This window comes from Carettochelys insculpta, chromosome 9, assembly GCF_033958435.1.
Source record: "Carettochelys insculpta isolate YL-2023 chromosome 9, ASM3395843v1, whole genome shotgun sequence".
NCBI classification, from domain to species: domain Eukaryota; kingdom Metazoa; phylum Chordata; order Testudines; family Carettochelyidae; genus Carettochelys; species Carettochelys insculpta.
In genome coordinates, this window is record NC_134145.1 from 11490859 (window position 1) to 11510732 (window position 19874).

At 43.8% G+C, this 19874-nt stretch overlaps 1 protein-coding gene across 1 annotated transcript in view; it reads right to left on the reverse strand.

The window, feature by feature from the left end:
• Positions 1-19874, reverse strand: part of SLC1A7 (solute carrier family 1 member 7) — a 78742-nt gene that overhangs the window by 25042 nt on the left and 33826 nt on the right. Inside the window, exons 4-5 of the mRNA XM_075002352.1 lie at positions 8317-8359; positions 3626-3845 (exon numbers count right to left, since the gene is read on the reverse strand). Of these exons, the coding sequence (XP_074858453.1) occupies positions 3626-3845; positions 8317-8359 (263 nt within the window). The remainder of the gene's footprint in view (positions 1-3625; positions 3846-8316; positions 8360-19874) is intronic.

Genomic DNA, 19874 nt, shown 5'->3' on the forward strand with positions numbered 1-19874 from the left:
GACTTCTTTATATTAGTTTGTTCTTTATGATGCATTAGGATTCTTACTAGGCTGCAATTCGAGTCAGAGGGGAGTGAATTTTTTCTTTCCTTTAGGCCCATGTTCCTTTGGTTAAAAATAACATAATGATTTTCACATAAAGATGCTAAGAAAAATAATTCCTTTATCTGTGTTTATGATGCTGTTTGGCAGGGAATCTGTGTGGGAGATGTTGTTCCACAAGCACCTTTGATTTTTACTTATTTTATGCACTGCTTGAATTAGCAGAAGGAGTGAATATTCCAGTCTGACAGTAGCACATTTTCCTCTCCCTTTTGTTTCCACAAGAGGTTGATTCCCACCTGCATCCTTATTGGACAGTTGAGATCCCCTAATTTAGAATTATTTACCCTCAAGTCTCAAATTGCCATGTCACAGTGACCAACCGTGCAGCAGACCAAGGATTAGTAGATAGGAGTTTCTTCACTATTAGTGTTCACTAGGTTAAAGGGGTTGCAAATGCTTTTGAGCCACTCAGACTATTCCTCTGGTTCCCAGAACTGAGCACGCTCTCTTAACAGTGCTTCCAACTCATGGATCAAGAGGATAGGACTGAACTTCTGACTTTCAGTAGGAGTGCAGAGAATAGCCACAAGGCCACTGGGATAAGCTACAGTCATTTTCATTACCAAGAGGATTTTATCTATACTGTACTCTCACATCTTGCCACAGGCCAGTTGATCAGTTCTACCAAGACAGAGGATGATTCGTAGTTATGTCAAATTCTCATGGCACAGTTATGGCATCAGAGGGAATTCAGATATGTACACTTGCTTATTTCTTGGTTGTAATTTTATACTTGAGATCTGGTGACAAGCACACGTGGCACTCCTGAATCCTGGGAAGGATGTAATGGAATCAAAGAATGTCAGGCCTGTATCACTACTATATCACTTCTACAAACTGTATGAGCATCTCATCCTAAACCATCTATCACCACTTGTTGAGAAGTACTTAGGAGAAAGCTGGATTCCACCCAGGCAAGTTATATACTGGTCAAGTGCTGAATATCACTCAGTACATCAAAGATAGCCATGAAAAAGGTATGGTAACAGGTGCTATGTTGGTTGACCTACCAGCAGTATACGACACAGTGAATGACTGAAAGCGCCTCACTCAAGTACACAACAATAGGAAAGATCACCACCTCAGGACTGGTACAATCTTTACCAGAACCGATGTTTTACATTGAGCTGTGTGGGAAACAGAGCCAAAGGCAGCAACAAAAAAAAAAAAAAAAAAAAAAGCCTGCCAAAAGGGAGTGTACTCTAACCAATACTGTTCAACATCTATATGAATAATAAACCAGACCACCTCAGCACAAGTTTTGTCTATGCTGTCAACCCCGTACATCATTGCCCAAGACAAGAAGCTTGCCCTACACTTACATTGGCTCTGTCTGGGGACTCACTCTATTACCACAAGAGCCAATTACAGGCCAACTGAGCCAATGTAAGTCAGTCTCTTCCAGCTTTGGAATCATGAAGCCAATAGAGAACATAATGTCATCTTGAATGGGGTATCACTTATCTGTTGCTGGAATCTTGTTTATTTGGGGTTACATTAGACCTCACTTTCTCCTTCAAGGTTCACAAGGAGAATAAAAAGCAAAGTTAGCACTCAGAGCAACATACTCAAGAAGCTTGCAAATTCAAAAGTGAGACCCAGCCCAGTAGCATTATGCCTCCATGCTTGCACTTTACTATCCTACTGCCTACTATGCATGTTCGTCATAAGAAAGCTTAGCTCATGCAAAGGAGCTGGACCCTGTGCTTATTGACAGCTGCTGCTACATCACAGGGTGCCTAAAACCAACAAGTGTGAACAGTCATTGTGTGCTTACTGGAATTGCTCCACTAGATATCAGGAGAACAGTCACAAGTGAAATGGAAGGCTGTTGACCTGAGAAATTTACATTCTCTCAACAAAAGCTGGAAGGTCGAAAGTGAGTGTGCAGAAGTGGGGCTATTCCAGTAATCCAGACATGTGACTTCAGTGTAACATAAACCATGGAACATCAGCTGGCCTGCCAACTCCTGGAGGAATCATTCACCGTGGAAGATCTCACCAGAGCTCCAGGCCAGGTCATATCCATTGCCCATCACTCGAAAAATCTATGACTGTGATGGAAGGACAGGAGAAGAATTTTATATGTACATTAAAGGTTACTTTTAAAACTGTGTCAGATTGGTGGCTGTGGAAACAGTAGATTCTACTACTAAAGATGTCTGTATCTCATGTATAGGAGAACACAGCCAGACAAATTGTCCATAGGGCAATCCACTTTACAGGTATTTCCTGACCTTTCGCAGGAGCTCTAGATCACCTTCCTACAATCCTAAGGAAAAGTGAAGTGTCAGGGATCAAACAGAAGATGTGTGGATGAGGCTTGGAGGAAAATGGAAATATCATTCCAAATATAGGCGAAAATATCATAATACATCAAAATAATTCATTTGGCACTGCGTGCTTGTGAGCAAGTCTGCTCACTCATTGGGTCTGATTCCTATTTACACCAAGGCCCCTTTGTGCCATTCTACCAAAGTAAAGGGGCTCTAACAGGTGCATAAATTATAGGTATACCATCTTTACAGCCCTCTACTCTGCCAGAGTGGCATGAAGGGGCTTTAGTATAACTGAAAATCAGGCCCATTCCCCCTTAGTAAGAGAAGCTTTTTTTTTTTTTTTTCTGGAAGCAGGAGGTGGAGGGCTCAGTAATTTTAGTTGCATGAAGAAATCCACATACAGGACTCTTCTCAGTTTTAAGGTTGTGTCTGGTTCTGGCCAGCCCAGACCCAAAATGAGCACTGATGGACAGAGGAGAGGTATGACAAAGGCACCTAAAACACACTGATTCAGGACCTCATGTAGGTAGCCTTCTGTGGCACCCAGCTGGGTGCGTGTGTCTCTGTTGGGTGTGTGTGACAGCTAAGATGTGAGAATCTAGTGCAAACGTCCGAGAATTGGAAATCATCTTGTAAATCACTAGGAGTAAAAACTTTGGTCACAAATGACCATTTAGGTTCATTACTTAATGGCTGTGGACAGGGGCTTGTGTATCTGCAATTGACAGGATTTTAACCTGGTGAGGTTTTACTGCAGATTAACATTTCTTGAAACTACCCCTTTGTGTATCTTATTGAACAGTGAAGCCTTTAAGGTGATGACTCTCAACATTTCCAGATTACTTTTCCTTTTGGGGATATTACTATTGTTCCTCACTACCCTCTCTGCAAAAGTCTCCAAAGTAAAGTTCAGTAGCTTTCAAATGCAAGCATGCATTAAACAAGCAAAGGCTTAGTGAAATAATCAGAAAGGGGGAAAGCAGCATGCATGGAAACTATCAGGAAAATGAAAAGAAAATGTCCACAGGGATTATGAACAAGGTTCAGCTGCAAAAGGATTGAAACCCATTACTAGGACATGCTTTTTCTGACATGAAATTTAGAGAAAGTTAGATGGGAAATAATTACATCAGGAATACTAAAAAAGAACTCTCCTCCCGCCCTGATCCTGTGAAATAACCCCATAGAACAATATTCCACTTGATTCATAGTTGACCTGCTCCAACATGTTTAAAACATACCCATAGTAGCAGAGAATATCACAATCCCTAGCACATTCATGCCATCGCTGGTGCCTGGCTCAGATTTGTAAATCACTTCTGGAGGGGGAGTGATATCCAGAGCAAAGTTCTGGACATTGGAGCCGTTCTCATCCTGGACCCCGTAAATTATGATCCGACGCGTGGTACTTTCAGAAGCTGCCTTGGTAGATTTCACGATAGGAATGCTCTTGGTGCGATACTGAAAGAAGACAGAATATTATAGTGGGTCATTGGGGAGGAAAGGGCTAACGAACTGCAAAATTGATTTAATGGGCTCCAAAATGGCTCCTGAAAGGAGAACAGCTATCAAAGAGGGAAGGGGCATGTGTGTAAGAAAGAGAAACAGCTTCGCTGTCTCCCAAGCTACGGAAAAACAACGCTGACCCTTTTCTTGTAGAAATCTGACAAAATCAGGGATCCCCCCTCAAGCAGAAGTTTACACAGCAGACAGCCTGGCCCCTGTTAGGTCTACATTTGGCATTCCTCTGTATTCCCTCTCCTCTGGTGTAACTATGAATAATTCCCTCAAATGCTAGTCAGTGATTTTTTCCTTTGTCCCACCAACAGGGGTGCAGGGGAGAATAGAATCATTCAGCCCTTAGGCAAGATGGTGGAGGCCTGCTCTGTGCTCCCAGAAAGGGCAGGACCTCAGGCAGAAGGGCAGAGGCTAGGGCTAGGGCTAGCCCTCTTCCCCCTCCTCCCCCATCCACAGCCAGTCCTTCAGCATTGCCTGGACTGCAGCAGGGATTTAAAGGGCCCAAGGCTCCAGTCACTGCTGCCACCACAGTAAGCCCTGGGCCCTTTTGTATCGATGGGCTCCAAGGCAGTTGCCCCTTTTACACCCCACCCCACCCCACCCACAGGCCTGCCCACCAAAGGTACAGATTCCATGCAGTATACCCCATAGGCAGGGCATTAAACACAAACACTCCTCTTACTTAACCTCCTCAGAGCTTCTTGAGAAGGTGTCCTGGCCAAACTCCAGTTTGTGGAATTAGATTCTGCCTAACTAAATTCCCACGTTGCCTTAATTGGATAAAGCATCCTTCTTCCCTTCCTTTTGCGTCATGTTGCTGGGTGCTCTTAAATACCTTCCACCTATCAGATGGCTGAATTTCAGTGGTGGGAAAAGTAATTCTATTGCCAGATGATATACTTACATAAAGTTCTCTGCCCTTCCCTAATGCCATTCAGTGAGGGCCAAGGCCAGCAACAACATTGTTCAGCTGCAGAAGTCATGTTTGCAGCTTTCTCAAAGAGCTCACAGAGAATGGCCCAGGACCGCTGACGGGGAGGTTTGTGGCTTCAGAGCCAACATTAGATTAGTATCTTAGCAATGTCTGTTGTCTGGTAGAGCTGCCACTGGGGCACTTACACCACTTCCCATCCTGGCCCCTGGTGTGTTTAAGAGAAAAGAGATAGTTGGGGGATCCTTATATTATGGTAATTGCAGAGGAGGGCTTTGTCATTGCTCAGTTCTGCAATGTACAGGGGTGTCTTAGAGGTGGCTGTGTACACGATTTCCCACCCAAACTTGGTATCTGGGCCACCAGAGCTAATTAAGTAGGAAATATGGCGTTATCTTGTGCACTGTTACGCTCTCCTCTGCCCTCCATGTTCTTACATCCAATTTAGTGGGTGGATCTCAAATCATTTTCAGAGAGGATGAAGGATAATCAAAAGTCCATGTTCCAGAGCACTGGAAAATTGGGGTGACATCCAGCAAAATTGGTGGAAAGGGCTAATAAAACTATTTCAAACTCTTCCTCATCAAACTGATTAAACATCAAACCAGCAAGAGCAGCTCTGATTTATAGGATGGTGTGGCACTACTTTTTGACCCAAAGACACTGTTCACAAACATAGGCACTTTTCTAGATGTTACCATAAGTCAGGTGGGAGCCTAAATCGTGGCCTTTGCCTATCACATGACACAGAGAATTTTACCCATATCAGCCCTAACATCAATAGGACTGTGTCCTTCTAACATTTTTGTTACAAGTCCACTCGCAAACAAACATGATGCCATCGGCATTCCAGCCTGCCAGTGCTGTGGTGACACTGCATTACCACCTGGTGCAGGATCTTTGATAGGTTGAAAGTGACACGTTAGTACGTGCCTCATCACTATGCGCCTTCAGCACTTGTGAATGGTCTGGTCTCCATTACTGTGATTTAGACACATGGATATTTTAATCTACACCTGGCCATAAATCATAAGCAGAGCTTGTTAGATATTAATTATTTAAGGCCTGAACCTCAGAAGTACAGAGCTCTTGCAACAGCTCTTGAAGGTGCCGCGTCTCTCAGGGTCTAGCACTGTGTGATTTATACTGTGCCCATCAACATACGGTACGGAAGCATTTAAAAATTTGAAAACATGAAAGTATCTATTGCCAAACAGCTGGTAAGATGTGAAACCCATGCTGGACTCCCACTCCAACTCTCACCTAAAAACAAGTGATTAGTAAATAGCTGAATGATTCTGATTACACTCCTATATAGCAAAGCGATTACTTACTCTGGGTCTAACACAAAGCACACTGAAGTCAGTGGAAAAACCATGGGAGATGGGCTGCAGCTGTCACTCAGGGAGCCTGGCTCCCCAGCTTGTGACCCAGCCATACTCCACCTCAGCTCCACTCCAGGCTCCCTTCACTCCCCATTGTCTCCCTTCTCTCTTCATCCCCCCACCGCCTGCTGCTACCTCACTCCCTTCCAGCCAAATCCCTGAACCCAAATGAAGCCAATGACATTTGAAAAACCTTTATCCTTCAATGAAACCTCTTTTCCACTGCATGCCAGATTATGAAGACTGCACATGCAGAAGGTACCTAATTAAAAGCACAACATTTAGGAATACAAAATGTCTGCCACAGGTTTTTGATATACCCAAAAGGTTTTTGGAGATTTATTTGCAAAAACTTTGTAGTAAGGGCAAGTCAGCTATCCTGCAGAATACAACATTAAATATTATGGACTACATGGTGCAGCTCTTCTCTGTTTTACATTTTCTCAATCAGTATTGCTAAGCTGATTTTGTATTTTAAATGTACTCTTAAGCTTTCATAAAGTAATCATTCTAGATTATTACATATTTAACTCACGGAAACAAAGACATTATTTTAAATTAATCCGTCACAGAGCTCTAGGGTGTTCATAACAATATTCATTGCTTTTACAAAAAGGGGAACATTCAAGTCTGGAACAAGACTTTGTCAAGCCCTGGGTTATGTTGGGGGGCTTAGCGCTGGTCCCATGAAAGGCATGGGGCCTTGAATGGAAGTGCCAGGGCTGGGACAGACAGCCCTTTGCACTACCTGTACCATGCCATGCCTCCCCAGCCATCTGTCTGCACCACCTGGACTACTCCACCCCTCTTCCAGCCAGCCTTCAGCATCCCTTGGACTGTGCCATGTAGGACTCCTGCAGTGATTTAAAGGACCCCAGGGTCCAGATGCCATTTCTGTTGCAGTAGCAGAGGAGGCAGCCCAGAGCCCCAGACCCTTTTAAATCTCCAGACCTCGGGGCAACTGCCCCCTTCCTCCCCTCCCCACCCCGATGGCTGCCAAGGAAACACTAATTTACTTTGTGTGATCTCCATAACAATAGACACTTTTAAGAAATTTCACCAACTTTAAAAAATGTTTCCAAAGATTTTAGGCATAACAAATAATTTTATATCTTAATAAGGTAATGATTTTGGTGGAGGGTTCTCTTAAAACTAGTTCATCAAATAGTCAAAAGAAAAGAAAGGGACGCTCATTTGTCCAGCTATCTGGAAGAAAAGGGGTGTTGTCCCTTTAAGGCCAAGTCTTAAGGGATGTAGAGTCCAGGAGGGGATATGCGTGTGCATGTAGGAGAGGCTGTAGGAGAGGTGCAGGGCTTGGGAGGAGGTTGGATGCAGAAGGGAGCTCAGAGTAGGTTACTGGGGTGCAGTAAGGGATCTAGGGTCTGAGAGGGAGTTTGGATGGAGGAGGTGGCTGTGACCTGGGGAAGAGGGTTGGGGTGCAGAGTCCAGGAGGGGAAATGGATGTTCTCACCCTGCTTGACTCCCTTCACCAGGAGGGTGGAAGGAGAGCCAGGATGGACAGAAAGGACAGGGCAAGTATGGACTTTGGAAGGATTTATTTTGAAAAACTGTATGTCTGAAAGTCCAAACTTTTAGGGCTGAAGATGAATACTCAGATTGTGCATTTAAACATCTGTGCAAGGATTCTTTTATAATCTTCAGCAACAGACAAAATGAAATATTTTAAAGCAAATTTTAAACTAAGGTCCTGTAGATCCCACACTGCCATGGGGGCTCCCACCCACTCTGCCTCCCCCAACATGAGGCTGCTGGGAGATGTGTCTCCAGCCCCAGTTCCATGGGGCTAATGGGGGTAGCCAGTTCCAGCTCTGCAAGGCTACTGGGGAAGCTGGCTCTGGCCCCACATGGCTTCCCCTCACAAGGTTGCTGGTGACACCAGCTCCAGCCCCCCAGGGCTGCCAGATGATACAGGCTCCAGCTTGCCTTCCTTCTCAGCTCTCTGGTCCAGGAACATCCCTGCAGGTACTGAGATTATATGAACCAATACAGGGTACCATAATGTCAAGTTTTGCTTAATTTTTTTCACTGCATGCATTATCTGAAGGTGGCTTCTCTGTACATCAGTGCAGACACTCACCTGTTTGAATGTGGCTTCCACAAGATTGGCTGGAAACATGTTCCTGGAAAGAAATACATAAAAGAATCACTGTCACAGGGCTATTTAGTTATCCTTGAAGGGCCTCAGTGTTCACTGCCATATTCCTTGTGCAATGTGCCCAGAAGATAGAAAAGACTCTGCTCTCATAGCATTTCTTTATTGTTCTGCACAGTGTAAATGGCTACAAAAGGCATAACAGTGGAGAACCAAGTCCACCAAGCTGAAAGGAGAAGACACAGTTCTGAATACCTGGTGGGGTTCAGGCAATCTGGATTCAATTCCTGACTGTGCCATAAACTTCTTGTATAAGCTGCAGTAACTCACTCTGATTCTTTCTGGTTCTTTGGGGGGAATAATTACAGAATTGCATAACTGGATGGGACCCCAAGAGGTCATCTAGTCCAGTCCCCTGCGCTCTTGGCAGGACCAAGTATTATCTAGACTAGGGATAGGCAAACTTTTTTGGCTTGAGGGCCACATCGATTAAGGAGATTGTAGGTTGGGAAGGCTGGGGATAGGGTGACCAGATGTTGTGATACAATTGGAACTGTCCCAATACTTAACCCTTTGTCCTGTGTTCTGACTGGTGTATGATCAGGATGCCTTCTGTCCTGATACTCGGGTGAGGAGGTGGTGGCAGAGAGAGGCACGAGGAGATGAGAGTACTGAGTGGAGAGATGAGGATGTGATGAGCTGTGGGCTCAGGAGCTGAGGAGACGAGTGGGTGTGGAGTGGTAGGTGTGAGAAGACAAGTGGCGAGAAGAGCAGTAGGCAGAGCGGGTGAGGTGGTGAGCGGTGAGCCAGTGTGGGAGCGGAAGTGAGCAGCCTGTCAGCAGCCAGCTGGGGTGAGGAGGGGAGTGGCAAGCAAGCAGCAGGCAGGGGGCAGAGAAATGAGCAGGCAAGCGTGGGTTTCATTGCAGAAGGGGGTCTGGCAGGGAAGTAAGGGAAGGAGGGGCAGGTGGAGGACTTATGAGGTGCAGCAAGGCTGAAGTGGGTGGGGAATGAAGAGGGACACGGGACAGCAAGTAGGAAGGGGGAGGGACCTGGGGCAGGGGCAGAGCCTGGGTGGAGTGTGGGGCCAGCAGCACCTCAGTGTGTCCTGATATTTTACTGTTGTGATCTGGTCCCCCTTCCTGGGGTAGGCTGTGCCTCACCAAAGCAGCCAGGTGTGGCCTGGCCCCTGCCATTCATCCTGCTCCTTCTGCCCCCTCCACTGACCATCAACTCCCTCTGGGACTCCTGACCTCTATCCACCGCCCCCCCACAGCTCTTTACCCCTAGGACCCCAACCCCATCCAGACACCTCTGCTCCTTGCCCTCATGCTCCTCGCCCCTGCCCATCCTCTTCTATGCCATCCAGAGCACCAGAGGAGAGGCATCAGGAGAAAGGCTGTGGGCTGGCTGCCTGTGCTCGCTGCATTGCCCGGGAGCCAGCTGGCTTCTCCTGGCAAGGGTGTCCCAGCTCCACTCCCTGATGGGAGCTGGGTGGGTGGGGCAGACTGAAAGGTCTGACAGGCCAGATGTCGCCCATAGTTTGCCCTCCTCTAATCTAGACCATCCCAGATAACGTTTGTTTAACCTGCTCTTCAAAATCTCCAATAATGTAAATTCAAGAGTCTCCCTAACCAATTTATTCCAGCGCTTAACCACCCTGACAGGAAGTTTTTTCTAATATGTAACCTAAACTGTCCTAGTTGCAATTTAAGCCCATTGCTTCTTGTCTTGTGGCCAGAGGTTAAGGACAACAATTTCTCTTCTTCCTTCCTGTATGTAGTTAGAAACTGTTATCACATCCCCTCTCAGTCTCCCCATCTCAAGACTAACAAACACCATTTTTTCAATCTTCCCTTACAGGAGGTTTTCTAGACCTTTAATAATTTTTGTTGCTCTTCTCTGAACTTTCTCCAGTTTCTCCACATCTTTCCTGAAATGCAGTGCCCATGGCTGGACACAATTACTTCTTGTGTTTGTTGCCAGCTCTGACTGAAGCTATTCTGGGAGTTTTTTTCCCCTCAATATTATGTGATGTCATTTTCTTAAAGTATTCTATTAACACCTCTAGAGTTGCTTTCCATACACACTGGGGGCTCATCTATACCAGCCCCCTCCTTCAAAGGGGGCATGTAAACAAGCCCACTCAGTGCATAGCAGTATGGTACTACGCTGCACATGCAGCATCTCATCAGCCTAATTCTTGCTGCGCGGACTTCACAGTTGCTAACTTCAAAGCGACGGAAAGCAGTCTAGCCGCAGGCACTTTGAAGTACCCACACTACTTCAAAGTTCCCTTACAACTGCTTGCCAGGGCAACAGATTTCAAGTGGTGAGAATTAGGCTAATGAGGTGCTGCATATGCAGCACAGCACCTCCTTGCTATTCACCAAGCGGGCTCATTTACAGGCCCCCTTCGAAGGAGGGGGCCAGTGTAGATGAGCCCTGGGAGATTGCTGCTGCGGCCAGGAGACTCCAGGGCAGCCCTGTTTACAACACTCCTGATAATACATCTCAGAATGAGTTTTCTTTCTTTCTTTCTTTTTGTGCAACAATGTTACACTGTTGACTCTCATTTAATATAATAATAATAATTCCTTTCACCTACTCCTGTGAGGTCTTTATAGATTATAAACTTTTCAGGACAGCACCCTGCAAAGTGGGACCTCCATGGACTTCTAGGCACTTCTATAATACACATACTAATGCTTAACAATAATACTTTCTGCCATGCTTCTGTCAATTCCATTACGATATAAGCAGGGCAGGCTCTGACATCTGTGCCCTTTACCAAGAATAGACTGCTTTTCAAAATGAGGATCTGATTCCTAATAAAAAGAATCTAGACAAGAGATGCCCAGTCCCTTAGAAATGGTCACTATTTTAATGTTTATGAGTTTTTTTCCAAGCAAGGCAGTGTCTTTTGGACAAATGCGAATTGGGAGTTTCATCCATCACCATTGCTGAGAGAGTAGAAGAGTAGAGATGTTAACTGGTAAGCCTACTGGTAAGCATGAAGCTTACTGGTTTGCTTACTGGTTAACCAGCCCTTGCTGGTGAACTCCAGCAGTGGCCAGATGCACTGGGCTGGAGCAGCTGTGGTCACAGAGGTGTTAGTGGGCAGGTGGTGGGACCCCATGACCGTGGCTGCATCTCACAGAGGTGGCAGGACCGGTAGTTATGGTGGGACCAGGTGGGCGGGAGAATGGGGGCGGGTGCTCATGGCAGGGGTTGAGGATGTGAGGGATGCATGGATCAAGTTGGGTTGTGGGGGGTTACAGGAGTTGGGGCAGGGGGTTGTGGGGTGTGTGGAGGCTCAGGGCCAGAGACTGAGGTGTGTGGGCAGCTCAGAGCTGGGAGTGCAGCTACCATGCTGCCTGGTTGCCCAAGTACCAGGGCTGGAGCCTGGCTACACTGTGGCTATACTACTCAGGGTGCTGGCAACCTACAGAGCCCTACCCCCAGCTGTCTAATCTCTTACAGGTGCACCACACCCGAGCACACCAGCTTACTTTCACCCTTGAATATACAGACAACAACATCCAGCAAAACATCAGCTTCACATCAGATTCTGACAGTGACTTCCCCCAGCTCTCCAAGGGCCTTGCTCAGATCAGAAATTACTTGAGCCGTAGTTGCTGGATCTAGGAAAGGCTGGTGTGGCAGTGGTGCAGAGAGGGAAGCCCTTAAAAGAACACACCACTCCCAAATTATTCCCCCCCGCCACTGGAGGATTCTACCCTCAGATTGGTAGACAGTCAATGTTAATTCATGTTTGTTTTGCAATTGGATCTGCTAGAGCCACTATAGAAGTGTGAAATATTCTTGCTGTGATTAAATTATAATGTGCTATGGGATGGAGAATTAATTTGCAAAGATGGATTCTCACTGAGGATTTTTTTTCTGCTCTGAATATGAACCAAACATATAGCCTGTAACTTTCAGTGATGTTTGAATTTCTAGTCCCTTCTGTCTCCTGCTTCAATACTGTAGTTCTAATTAAAAGCATTAAGATTAAATTCAGACTGCTGGAGAAAGGAAATATGTTTAGTAGCTAGATTAAATGTTAGCCAAATTCAGGGAGGATTAAAGCATTTTATTTCTTTATGACTCTTTATCCTGTGGGAATTACAACCCGTTCTCATAATACTGTAGTCTGGAATTCTTCCAATATTATATAATATATTGTCATCTGTTCTGGCCACTCTTTGAGACTGGCTTTGCTAAAGCCACCCAAATCATCTAGTGCAAGGGAGTTGACTTGAATGTGTTTTCCAGAAATCTTTTTTTTAAAGCTGGTTTACTTGGCTTGGAAAAATCCAACATTGGCCAAAAGTTCAGTGTTCTTAATTAAAAAATTTCAAAAGCACCATTCACAAAAGGTAATCATGAACCAACAAGGAATAATGCTAAAGTGTATATCACCATGGCATATAGTCAGGAAAGATGAATGCGAGTATTTGTTGGCAAGATCAGATCTCCAAAGAAACTTCAAACTCCAGCTTTAGAGACACATTCTACTACTATACATTGAGTTTTCTCAAGTGTGGGCAGGAAACTGCAAGTTTCTGCTTCTTCGGTCTCCTGAGAGTTTTTTAATTGGGGAAGTAGGGTTTAAATTTTTTCACCATGGAACTTCCGGGGCTTTAGTCCTCTACATCTGTGAGTGTTCCATGACCTTTGGGGCAGGAGCAATTATACAGATCCCTTGCCACAGGACTTCCTCAGCAGCCAGGGTTTCATGGGCTCCTGACTGAGCTAAATTCCCCCTTAAGGAATGTTTACGGCTGCAGGGGGTTTTGTGTAGCTCAGCCCCCAGCACATTGCTTTAACTCAAAAAATTACAAAAGTTAAAGTGAGAAGATATCCCAACCTCCCAGTCCCTCAGTGTGCTCTTTGCCGTCTTTATGGTCACAATCCTACGGTCTGATCCATGGACCCTGCAGCAGAGCCTCACTGACCTCAATGAAACTCTGGCTGGAATTAGGCATAACGATCTACCAATGTGGATCTGGGGCATGAGACTGTAGCTTTCTCAAGGCAGCAGGCACTGTGTCTTTCATTATGACAAGCAGAATCAAACACATGGTCAGTGCTCACCAAATAACAGTTAATTACGCTGAACTACTTGTTGCTGTTGCCACATTTGTTTAATAAATAAAGCTAGATGCTTAAATTATTTCAAAAGCTCCTAACATAACTCTTGGCCTCCATGGACCACAGGTGGGATGTAAAAATAATAATATGAGAAGCTTAAAGTAATGTGGGATTAATTTTTTTGGAAGTAACTGTATCTGGAACCCCAGTGGCATGATTCTTGATGGAAATAAATTTACATAATTGTTTTTAGTGAGTCATATTCTGTACCACTGTGTTTGAGTGACACCCAATTCAGCTCCGTTCCAGTGACGTATTATTAATATTTCCACCAACTGGAGGATCTGAAGTTCACAGATGATGGACAAGTGAGTCCTGCTGCTATACCACAGAAAGAAAGAGACCAATGAAATTTTGTGGGTTATTACTAATCAAATGACACCACCCTTACCTTTCCACCACTACCTTGCTCACAGAATGAGATTTTACTAAATATGTGTCCAAACTAAATGGACCAAATTCTGCCCTTTGTTCTACTGGTGAACAGTTGAAATAACTCCGTTGACTTTTGACTGTACTGTAATTTCCTCACAGCGGGCCCAATCCTGTGCTCAGTCATATCATTGTAAATATGAATTACTCCACTGGTGTTGATGGAGTTGGCTTAGATTTATATTTGTGAAAGCCAGGGCACAATATGGCCTACCATGATAAAATAAATCAGCCATTCAGTGCCCATGGGAAGTTAAGAGTTGAACATCAGTGATCATCTCTATTGTCCATTCCTATTAGATAATATCACCACCCCTCCTCTCCCACCTTCAACAGAAAGGACCAGAATTCCTCAATACTGGGGTACAAGACACCAACACAATATAAACCTCACTCATCAGGGCTCAGCCAAATGGATCCAACTGTGCTTTGCCTGCTTCTCTCCAGATCAGAGCAGTATGTACGTCCACTTAAATGTCCTGCCCTGAAGCATGACCCTTTCTTCTGCATTAGGAACAGTGTCACACATTATTTTGGTTTCAGTGAGGAGTGAACTTCCTCATCATAGCCTTAGAAAAAACTAGGTTCAGGTAGGTAAGATGACAGGAAACATTTCTGAGAGAAAGCAATATTACCCTTCTAGGAGAATCCATAAAGGTGCTAGGTGAGTGGGAAGATGGACTGACCTGAGTGATGACTCATTGGGATACCTTCAGCAAAGACATAGCTCATTTTCATCAGGGTCCTGGCATGACAAGGCTATTCAGTAAACGAGTTTCTTTATCTCTGACAATGTTTGCACTTTTAATCCATCTTGGGTACTGTTAATTTACCAGCCTGCCCAGCTGCAGCTCTATGCACCTTTTTCATCTCCATAAATAAAAAGGCCGGTGAGCAGGAGATGAGGAACAGCTTGGTAGTGACCAGGCTAGCTGTCAAAGGTGGATAATTGCCCTGGGGCCCAGTGACACAGACGGGCCCAAGGCTTTGGCAATTGCCACCAGTGCACTATGTGGTGTTCTGTGGAGCCCTGGACAGCATGCTCTACAGGGCACTGGCTGGAGGAAGGGGTGGTGCTGATGCCCAGCTGCCCTGCCCTCTTCCACCCAAGGCCCTGCTCCTTCCAGGAGTGTGGAGCCAGCCTCCCTTCCTTGCCCAGCGACTGGGTAAGTCTGTGGGCTCTCCTGGCAGTTACACCTTCACAACACTGTTCCCTCCCTGTAGAGGCCCTGTGAAGGCTGCATGGCCTGGGAGAAGGCAAACGTGCTACCTGCAGCATATAATCACCATTCTCGTACCCACTCCACAGCTGCATGACTCCTTCAGGCACTGTGCTCTCAAAGAGCTGAGAGATACTGCATATTCATCAGGGATCTGTTCAGATGGGCCTGGCTTCTGTAAATGCCCCGGGGATTTTGGGAGACAACCCCTGCTTCTTTTTCAAGACAGGGGAAGGCAGAGTTATAGTGGGTCTGAAATGAATGCTATATGGTAGTTTGCAGTACGATAGAGTTAACAGGTATTTCTATTACAGGTACACATCCATTTCCATGCCAGTGACTCATGATAGTGTGTCATTATATAAAAAAGCTTAGTCATAGCTTAATCCTGTTGGTGTCTTAATGGGCTCTAACAATCTTATTGTAGATGCCAACTTTTATTAGCATTCTGTTCAGCTCCCACTGTAAACATATTTGTGGGTTTTTTCCTTGTTCTGTACAACTTTGTCTTTCTCCAAACTACAGTATGTATTAAGAAAGCAAGTGTTCTCCTGTCGCATTTAAAGAAAACATTTCTGTCAACTCTATTAACATCTTTAGCTTGGAAGTGTCAGCTTTTCAAAAGTCCTCAGGGCTGACCAGGCAACAGATCCCACCCTAAATTACTTATATCCTGTTAAAAACTAATTATGTAAACCCTCTCTCTTGAGTCAGCTTGCCCAGTCTGACAGAAGGTACATTTATACTTGAGCTGAAGGTGTAATCTGCGGGCAATTGTTAGGCGTAGCCATCCAATGGTGGCCTTGGTTGGGATGATAGTGAAGGCAGATGGCCTGTCTGCTTGTTTGTGCTGACACTGCTGCACTTCTATTTTTAATGTTTTAGATTAACCAAAATTGGAATTCCTACATATACCCCAAGCTGAAAACTACACCTCAGACTTGGCTGTAGATGAACCCTTTTTACAATTAAATTAGCAGCATTTCTCAGCCTTTGGGGGTAAAGTCTGCACTACCTTACCCTCCCTGGCAAACTACAGTGATTTCACTGAATTTGCCCATCAGTATAGAGCAATGTAGAATTGACCCTCAGTGTATTTAATGAGTTGTTTTATTTCCTGATTTCGAGCAAGATTCTATCACAATGTCTATTTAGACTTGAACAGGGATAAAAGTGCATACAGATTCTGTGTTTGCAGTCAGTTAACGGATAGCTGCATGCAGAAATTTGCAGACATATTCAGCCTTCCATGCAAAATCGGGAGGCAGCCTATAAATAAGTCTAGGACTCAAAATCATTGACAGTTTTTTAATATTATGGGACAAAGATCCTGTGATTTCAATGGCAAAATGATTTAACTTTGTACGTGAAAGTATATGATAGTGACAACAGAATGTGGCATGTATAGTAACTGCTGATTTAAACACAGGACTCAAGATTGATATTTTGTATTTGAGACTTCATATCCAAATTTTTTGCGAATTTTTATGCAGCTAGTTTAGTGAATATATGGTCCTAATACTTAAATTATTGAACTGTGTGCCAGCTGTTGGACAGATGCATTGATAGATGTATGTTGTACACAATTAATGATTACAAAGTTCAAAGAAGCATGATGGAGAAAGGGCTGGCTTCAGAATGCTGTGTTTGCTTTGGCTCAAACCTTGCACACAGCCAGACAAATGCACACTTAGCTGGAATGATGCACTGAGAGGAAAAAGTGAAACACCCAACAGTGGATCACTCGTACTTATTTCTTTAAGGAAAACAGTGATCTACGTCATTTTCAAAAAGAACTTGGAATGTTTTGAAATGTATTGTCTCAAAACCAAACACTTCAAAACTCAGACTAGATTGCTGTCCTCTCTAGAATAGTGTGCCACATCAAAATCAGGCTCTGATGGCCTAAAGTTGACCTGTAAACCTCTGCCACTTGTTACTCCTTTTTGTAATGCATAAAGGTAGCCTCATAAATTCTAAATCCTCCTGCTTACATGTCCTCTATTTTTTTCTTCTAGGTATTTCATACTTTAGATCAGGAATTTCAAGTCCTGACAAACTCATTTTTGCTGGAGGGCTGGGAGTTAGAATGAGAGCTCAAATATCAGCCAATTAAGATGGTTTCAGTCTTATTTTTAGTATTAGTATTTAAGCCTCCCACAATCTTTAATTAATTGAACCTCACAAAACCCCTATGAGGTGGACATTTATTAGCCCCATTTTATAGATGGGAACTGAGGGACAGAGATCCTAAATGACTTGTCGAAGGTCATGTAGTAAATCTATGGGCGAACAGGGAATTGCACCTAAGCTGCACAGGTGTGAGGCTATCACCCTACTCTCTCAGCTGTCCTTCATCTGTATTTTCCCAGTTCTCAGCTGAAGGAGAGGGGATTTTTACAGAGATTTTCTCTCAACCATTTTCCAGAAGTTTGTGTTAATACAGTTTTTATGAAGTCAAACAAATCTCATGGAAAACTGCAGCCCTGCTTTCACACTGTCACTTTCTCTATAATTCTCCATTCTTCCAACAAGCAAAGGCAAGTCAAGACCTGATATTCTGAATCTTAACAAAGAAACAGAAAAAAAAAGTTTAGACAAAATTAATTAAAAACAAAATCTCTTTGGAAGCCTTCTTTATGCATCAGTCAGCAACTAAGGCAATACTTCTCTTTTTTGGCATGGCAGTTCACCTTTAAGTGGACTTCAATCTGACTTCCAATTTTGCAAGCACAAATAAGTGTACCTATAATTAATTCATGTTTGCAGCTAACTGCAGTTTGCAGTTAAGATAACATTTAAACCATCTAATTTATACACACAGCACTGGAAGTAATAACTGAAAAGCTGTCCCATTTTTGAGTTATCAAAGCGAAAAAAAAAAAACCAAAAAAACACTCAAAATCTGAATCTTTAAAATGTGGATACTTTTCCCCTCTGCTTTTGCATAACTCAAAATTAACTGATAATTTTCCATTCATATTTTCTGGCGGTCATAACAAATTTCATCCCAAACGATCACATCTTGTAACTAATATGGAAAGAACACGCTGAACAGCCTTATTTCTCAGACTATCTTAAATCATCATTATTATTATTAATTTGTATTGAGATAATGCTTAGGAGCCCCAGTCCTCAGCCCAGTTGTGCTGGGTGCTATACAAACACAGAAGATTCCTTTCTCCTCCACAGGGTTCCAGTATTATCTCTGGCAACTCACTTACTCTCTATGCCATATTATTCAAGCTGTAAAAGACAGCCAATAGTACCTCCCTACCTCACTGTGGTGTTGTGAGAATACATCCATTAAAGACTGTGAGGTACTCAAATACTATGGTGTTGGGGCTGTGTAAGTCTGTTAGCTGGACAATATATAAAGATATTCCCTGCCCCAAAGAGCTCACAGTCTAAGTATGAAAGAAAGAAAACATACTCCCAGATGCCATTCAGAATTTGCATCAGAAACATTAAAGTAATAGGGTGTTAATGAGTACATATCTGAAACTTGCAATAAAATTACATCAAAAGAGACAGGCCAGGTCTGCAGTAGGCATGCTTTGCAGTATAGCTATACCGCTGTACTATCCTGACAGAGCATTCCTAGTCTGGAAATAATTTGCAATAGCAAAGCTGTGCTTTTCCTCTCATAGTTTATTCTAACTTCTCAAGTAAAATAAGCTGTAAAAGTAAAAGCACGGTTTTGCTAGTATAACAATCTGCCAGGAGCTTTTACTGACCCTGCTATCTCTGTCACAAATTATACCTTATTACACCCCTTACCAAGATAGCTATGCTGGCAGAAGTCTGTAGCACAGACCTGACCAGAAATACCAGTCTTGTCAGCCTCTCCTATGCAGTTACAGACTTGCATTTGTCTTATGAATCACTTATTCCAGTTGTTCCTCAGTAGCCCTACAGTGGAAAAGAAAGAGGGAGAGCTATACTGAGAAGAGTTCTGGCACTGGTATGAGGATGGACTAGATTGCCCTCTGGGTCTTTTCTTGATGGCTGTTTGAGTCAGGATAGATTAGGTTTAAGTGAGAGTTAAGAAAGCAGGTTTAAGGCCAAAGTACCACTAGGGTTCAGGTACCACAATTTTGACAGTTATCATAAAATTGTATGTTAAGACCAGTTCTTATGAGACTTTTGCCACTTTGATTTTTGCCATCTAATCCAGAAAATAGTCATCTTCCATTTTTGGCTCTGTAAGAAAAAAACACAGGTACTATTTCAGATCCAGGGATTTTAACTCATCCCTTCCCATCTTCAAAAATGGAAGGTGTGGTAGTTCTCAGGATCTCAGGTTCAAGCCTGTTCTCTGTATATCTCCTATTCCGTTTGCTCGTTCTTTGAATATTCCTGATTTCTGTGTCATAGGAAATTCCAAGAAATCACAGTGCTTCAGAACATGTTCCGCACATCATCTTTCAGTCTTAATTGTAAAATCTCCCTGAACTCTACAGCTCTCTCCCAACTGCACTGTGGGTGCCACCGCTCATAACATTCAAACAGGAAGACAAGATCTCAGAAAATCATTGCAGCCATATAATTCAGACTCTACTACCTTTCACATTCTTCTTACACAGGAGTTAAATGTACACAGCAAGCTCTTCGAAAGCATATAATTCATTTAAAGCATGCTATATTTAGAACTGGTCATCAGAAAGCTTCATGTCCTGTAACTGATGCTAAAGGACTTTGACAGCTTCTAATTCTCTTGGCTCATTACTCTTCTGA